The sequence below is a fragment of the Orycteropus afer genome, unplaced genomic scaffold, assembly GCF_000298275.1.
Source record: "Orycteropus afer afer isolate SDZICR_OR568_19922 unplaced genomic scaffold, OryAfe1.0 scaffold00048, whole genome shotgun sequence".
In the NCBI taxonomy this organism is placed as follows: Eukaryota; Metazoa; Chordata; class Mammalia; order Tubulidentata; family Orycteropodidae; genus Orycteropus; species Orycteropus afer.
The window spans coordinates 1950165-1956558 of record NW_006921635.1 but is presented as its reverse complement, the minus strand read 5'-3'; the positions used below and the strand labels follow the sequence as shown (position 1 = coordinate 1956558).

Here is a 6394-nt window from a genome sequence, read left to right as displayed (position 1 = left end):
AACAATTCAACAACCCTGTCTCTCCCCCAAATCCGACCCCACTCATGGAGTTTATCAAGTAGCAAATCCTACCCTTTTTGTTTAGAAGCCAGTGTCTGTACGCTTGCTCTTGCAACGTGGCTTAATTAACTTTAGGGTAGGAGACATTTCGGTTTTAAACTGCACCCGTCCGCCTTTGAGACCTACGATTCTTCACAGAACTAAACATTAAAGAGGACGTGTAGGCCACACGGACAGGGTGAGAGTGCGCGGGCGCGGAGCCTGGGGCGGGCTCTGTAGCCTCTCGTCCAATCGCAGCGAGCCGCTCCACCTAGCTGGCCGTTGCCATAGCTCCGGCCGTTCGCTTGACAACATGGCGGCCAGTACGCCGCAGGGGCCGGGGTTTCTGGTCTTCAGCGGTCCCTCATTCTAAGGCCCGCGCACTTCTGCTCCGCGAGGCCCAGGGCATGGGGCTTCCGCCGCCTGCCTCTGTGCTTTTGTGGCTTCTTCTGCAGGGCGTCCTGAAGCCGCTGTGGGGGGACCTGGGTGTGTAGAGCGGACAGGGAGGGAGCTGCTGGGGTGGCTGCTGAGGGACGGGGGGTTTAAAGCGCCAAACTTGACTCCTCGGGGGGCCACTGGAAGACACAGCCACCGAAAAGCCACCACGCACACCTTCGGCAGTGACCCTCCAACTACTAACCCGCTCTGTCCCTCTCGTCTAGTTTTCATCCCTCCCGTCATCCGCATGTCCGGACCTGTGGTCAGCGCCGCCCTGGTTGGAGATACCGAGAATGTGACCGTGTCCCTGGCCGTGTTGCCGGATGAGCCGGGTAAAGAGTCCAGCCTTCTAGTGGGCACAGTGGGGGCGGGCCAGATCCAGGTTTCCCAAGGAGCTGTGGCGACGCGGCATCCTTTGCACTCCTGGCCTCTTTCCCTGCGAAGTAGACGTGGGGAGCCTGGCCCCTGTAGGCTCAAGTTGACCCTCTGATAGGTTTCGTGAAGGAAAGCCTAGCTTTTTTAGAGCTTTTCTTACTTGCCTCATGTGTATTGTGCGCTTTCCTGAGAACAGTTGTAGCTATTTTTAGCTCCATTTGGCAAATTCAGAAAAGAAAGCTCAGAGAGGTTGTTACCTGCCCAAAGGTCACACAGCTTCTCTTCCTTAGGAATATTACCAGTTCCAACTTGTGGAGTACCCAGCAATGAGACAAGAGACTGGAGTTTGACTGTGACTCCCATTGTGGTAAGAGCAGAGGTAGAACTTTCCTGGAACATTTATTGTTTCTGGAGTACTTTCTCTCGATTTGACAGGGTATAGCTTTTTCAATGCTTAGAACTATCATGGACCTCTGGGTGATGCAAATGGTTAACATGCTGCTAACAGAGAAGCACCTAGGAAGAAAGCCCTGGTGACCTACTGCTGAGAAAACAGCCATTGGAAACCCTGTGGAGCGTAGTTCTGTCTGCTCTACACGGGGGTTGCCATGAGTCAGAATCGACTGGGACACACTTGATTACTGGTGGAACTGTCGTGAGATTGCAGGCTATCGGATCTGGTGGATACACAGGCAGACTACAGTTTCTTATTGTAGAGCCGGGGTCCTGAGAATTGCAGCAATCCAGGCTTTTTTTCCATAGAGTTCCTGTTGGGTTTGAATCACCAACCTGGTGAAACAGTGGTGTTCTGGTTGCCTAGTGCTGCTCTGACAAGAAATATACCACTAATGGGATAGTCTTAGCAAACAGGAGTTTCTTCTTACAATTTGGAGGCTTTAAGTACGAGTTCAAAGTGCTAGGCTCTAGGGGCTGGGTGAAAGCCCCTCAACCTTAGGGGCCAGCTCTGCCTCCTGCTCCTGGCCCACTAGAGCTAGAGGTATTTCTTCACTCAGACAGCTACTGGCTGCTGAGGCTGAGAAGCCCCAAGGTTGACAATTAAAAAGGCACAGTTCCGATGTTACCAAACCATATGGCAGGCTTAAGTCCATTGTAAGTCCCTTGGTCGGCAGAGCATGGCAGGCTGCTGAACAAGGACACCGCTACATGCAGGGTCCAAGCGTGCCATAGGCTAGAGACCATTCCCCAAGGCTTTTGCTTATGTACAGGAAGCAGACCACATTCCCTAAGACAGCTACTCAGCTGCTCACAGTAGATTCCACCATGGAGTTGATACCATCATGGGGAATACTACATCCGGCTGCCCGACCACTCAACCAGGCCCAGCCAAGTTGACACATAAACTGAACTACCACAAGTGCACTTGGCTGCTAACTGAAAGATCAACACTTCGAACCCACCAGCCACTCAGATGTAGCTCTGATTCTGTAAAGATTTATAACCTTGGAAACCCCATGGGGCAGTTTTACTCTGTCCAGTGGGTTCACTCTGATTCAGAATCGACAGCAACGGCCTTCGGCGCATTTCAAGGGGTCTGAAATGGTAAAATTATGCACGTGTGGTTAGAGGTCTCCCAGCTTCTGTCAGATGAGCCCATGTGTCTGTGGCTCAAAAGAGCTTGGTGACCACAGGCTCCACCCGCCTCTGCTTCTGTTTAAGGACGCTCCAGCATGGAGAGATTAAATACCTTCCAGTTAATGACTGCGTGCTGGTCTCTAGCCTATGGCATGCTGTGTGCAAGGCATCCGCTCTAGAGATGTAAGGATGACAAAGACAATCTCTCTGTGCACTGAGGAATGAACCTTTTAGTAGACTTGTGCAAAGCCATTCCAATGAGGTAAATCAGGGACAGTTTCCATGGACTTTTCTGAGGATTTCATATTCTGCTGGTAGGATGATAAACTATGCTTGGCAAACTGACCTCATTCATCAGGCCTGTGTTCAGCTTTCTGTAAGTACCCGAGAGTTACCTTCTTTCCTGTTAACTGAGGATAACGAGTCGGCACTTCTGATTGTTGTGTGTTCTAATCAATTCCGACTCACAGCGCCCCTAGAGGACATAGTAGAACTGCCCCATAGGGTTTCCTAGGCTGTCAGTCTTTACAGAAGCGAAGTCCAAAGCAAACCCACTGCAGTGAGTTGATTCTGACTCGCAGTGCCCTTAGAGGACAGAGTGGAACTGCCCGGCGGGGTTTCCAACACTGTAAATCTTTACAGAAACAGACCTCCACTTTTTTCTCCCATGGAACAGCTGTTAGGTTTGAACCACCGACCTCTCAGTTAGCACCCAAGCACTTAAGCACTATGCCACTGGCATTCCTTCCATAAAGATTAGTCTAAGAAACCCAAAGGGATAGTTCTACTCTGTCCTGTTGTTGTTGTTGTTGTTATGTGCCGTCGAGTCAAACCCGACTCATAGCGACCCCTTCTTGGGTTTCCGAGGCAGTATCACTACGGAAGTAGGATTGCCCAACCTTCCTTCCGAGGAGTGGCTGGTGGGTTTGAACCTCCAGCCGTCTGGTTAGCAGGCAAGTGTCTTAGCCACTATGCTACCAGAGCTCCCACTCTGTCCTATAGGATCTATATGAAAAAGAATCAACTAGACAGTAATGGGTTAATCTTTACGGAGCTGCTGTCATATTTTTCTGCTAAAGAATCAATTCTTTGCTGGCAACAGGTTAGTCAGTCATCTTTATGGAAGCAGATCACCAGGTATTTTCTGCGTGGAACAGCTGGTGGGTTTGAACTGCTGACCTTTCTGTTAACAGACAAGCATTTAACTGCTGCGCGCCAGGGCTCCTTTGTTGTAGGATTACGGGGCGGAGAAGGGCAGAATGATTTCATCTCTGTGCATGTGCTCCTTTTGTGAAGCGGCCTGAGGCGGATGTGGCCTTTCACCGTCTTGCTTGGCTCTCACCAGCACAGCTGCACTTGAGTGACTAACAGTGCAGTGCAGCTTCCTTTTCAGAACGTGTTGGAGGTGACCGTGAGCCTGAAGAGGGATGTGGACCGCTGTCCCTCTGATGACACCGATTCCTTCTCAGCGTCCCCGTGTCTCCTCCAGGCTCTCCTGGTTTCGGCATCTCACGGTGCAGCCTGCTCAGCACATTTACTCATCCAAGTGGAAATTTATGCCAACTCTTCTGTGGCCCATAATGCATCAGGCAAGTACAGTGTTTGACCGTCAGAGCAACCAAGTCAAGCATCTGCTTGACTCTAAGCGTGCGAGTATGTCATTGGTGGACTTGACCTCCCTCCTGAGAGTCTCTCTTGCCCCCCAACCTGATTTTCCTTTCACTTTGTACTATTTTACTTAATTAAGATTTAATTTGTCCTGCTTGACTGTTGGCGTTGTTGTAAGCTGCCTTCAGTCCTTTGGGGAAGGTGAAGCTCAGATCAGCACGCTTGTTTTTATGCATTGATTCCTGTGACTCGATCTTAAAAACTATGGGGTGGGAAGACTTGTGAGTTTATAGGACATTTATAGAATGATAGTGTTTATAGAAAGACAGCAGATAGGCAGTGAAGTTTTTATTTCCAGCTCCCCTTCCTAGGGGCAGCCTGCCAGCTTACACCTATAAAAAGGTGTTTCCTGTGTCTTTTTAAAACATAGACAATCGTAACACACAATCACACTATTCTATAGTTTTTTTTTTTAAGTCTTCATTTGATTGTGTTAAGATAGGTAAAACAAAAAATTTACCATTTTAACCATTTTGAAGTAAACAGCCCGGTGGGATCAGTTATATCCACCGTGTTGTAAAAACCATCACCCTTCTCTGTTTCCAGAGTGTCCATCACCCCCGTTGGAAACTCTGGACCCATTAAGCAGCAGCTCCCCATTCCTCCCTCCCCTCAGCCCCTGGTAATCCCTCATCTAAATGAGACCTCTAATCTGATCCATGGATTTGCCTATCCTGGATAGTTCATAAGGAGCTCTGGTGGCGCAGTGGTTCAATCATTTGGCTGCCCACCAAAAGGTCAGTGGTTCAAACCCACTAGCCACTCTACAGGAGAAAGATAAGGCAATCTGCTTCTGTAAAGATTGACAGCTTTGGGAACCCTATGGGGCATTTCCACTCGGTCCTAAAAAGAAGGGTCGCTGTGAGTTGGAACAGACATGGAGGGCAGTGGGTTAGGTTTGGGTTTTGGGATATTTCATGTAGTATGTGGTTTGGGTGTCTGGCTTCTGGCCCTTAGTGTCATGTTTTCAAGGCTCGCCCATGTTACTGCTCATATCAGAAATGTTTTTATGTTTTCTTTCACATAGTAGAACTTGGAGATTGTGTCCTAAGAGCTGCAGAGAACAGGCACACCTCACCTTACTGTGCTGCACACATATTCTGTATTTTACACATTGACGATTTGTGGCAACCTTGGGTCGAATAAGCCTGTCGGTGGCATTTTTCCTCACTGCATGTCTCTGTGTCCCATTTTTGTCATTCTCACAGTATTTCAGACTTCTTCATCATGCTTTTGCATACTTAGGGAGCTCTGGTGGGATAGTGCGTAAGGCACTTGCCTGCTAACCAGAAGGCTGGTGGTTCAAACCCACCAGCCGCTCCTCGGAAGGAAGGTTAGGCAATCTACTTCCGGAGTGATACCGCCTTGGAAACCCAGTGGGGATCGCTGTGAGTGCAGTTGACTCAATGGCGGTGGGTTTGGTGTTTTTGGTTTGGAATCTATGGAACCAGATCACCAGGCCTTTTCTCCCGTGGAGCTGCTGGGGGAGTTGATAGGAGCTAAACATGCAGAGTAGTGCCTTTTTCTTTTCCAATGTCCTCGAATATGTTTAGATAACGCTGTTGAATGCCTTTGTACAAGTAACCAAAGTGAGGAGAATGAGATTCTTTGTGCATTAGTGATTATAAGACGTCTACTCTTAACCCACGAAGGTATGAAAAGATTTGCAGCCAGGCAGACAGAAAGGAGAACAAGACAAGAGAGGGAAGGACAGCAGGTACACGGGGTGCCTGGGTTGCAGCAGAGCCTCGTAGAACATGTTTGAAGTGGTTAGCAGGCAAAGCAGGAGCCACAGAGATAGATGCATCTGTCTCCATGGTGCGTAGTGAGCCTTATTCTGAAACACCTGCTCGTACCACAAGCCTGGATCATCCTGAGCTCAAACCCTACCTGTATAACACAGTCTGTTCCGTGGGTCTCCTTGTCCCCTGACGCGTGGACACAGTAGGGTTCTACCAGCTTATACTATAAGACAGGTACTTAACTGTTGTTTCGATGTTTCGGCCATTGTGGCATTACAGTTACTGATTGCATTGAGCTTAAGCAGTCCCTGTGTAGTTTCCCAACAGGTTCTGATTCCAGGACAAAACGGAAATTCAAGCAGATTGAAACTTTAATATTTTTTTAAAATTTCTATTGTGGTTGAAAATAATTATGTTGTTTTTGTTGTTATGTGCCGTCGAGTCGGACCCGACTCATAGTGACCCCTCCTTGGGTTTCCGAGGCAGTATCACTACACAAGTAGATTGCCTCATCTTCCTTCCGAGGAGTGGCTGGTGGA

The 6394-nt window shown here is 48.8% G+C and overlaps 1 protein-coding gene across 1 annotated transcript in view; it reads left to right on the top strand.

Moving 5' to 3' along the window:
• Positions 1-446: 446 nt before the first annotated feature.
• Positions 447-6394, top strand: part of TCTN2 (tectonic family member 2) — a 28208-nt gene continuing 22260 nt past the window's right edge. Inside the window, exons 1-4 of the mRNA XM_007938240.1 lie at positions 447-525; positions 702-809; positions 1143-1219; positions 3839-4034. Coding sequence (XP_007936431.1) covers positions 447-525; positions 702-809; positions 1143-1219; positions 3839-4034 — 460 coding nt within the window. The remainder of the gene's footprint in view (positions 526-701; positions 810-1142; positions 1220-3838; positions 4035-6394) is intronic.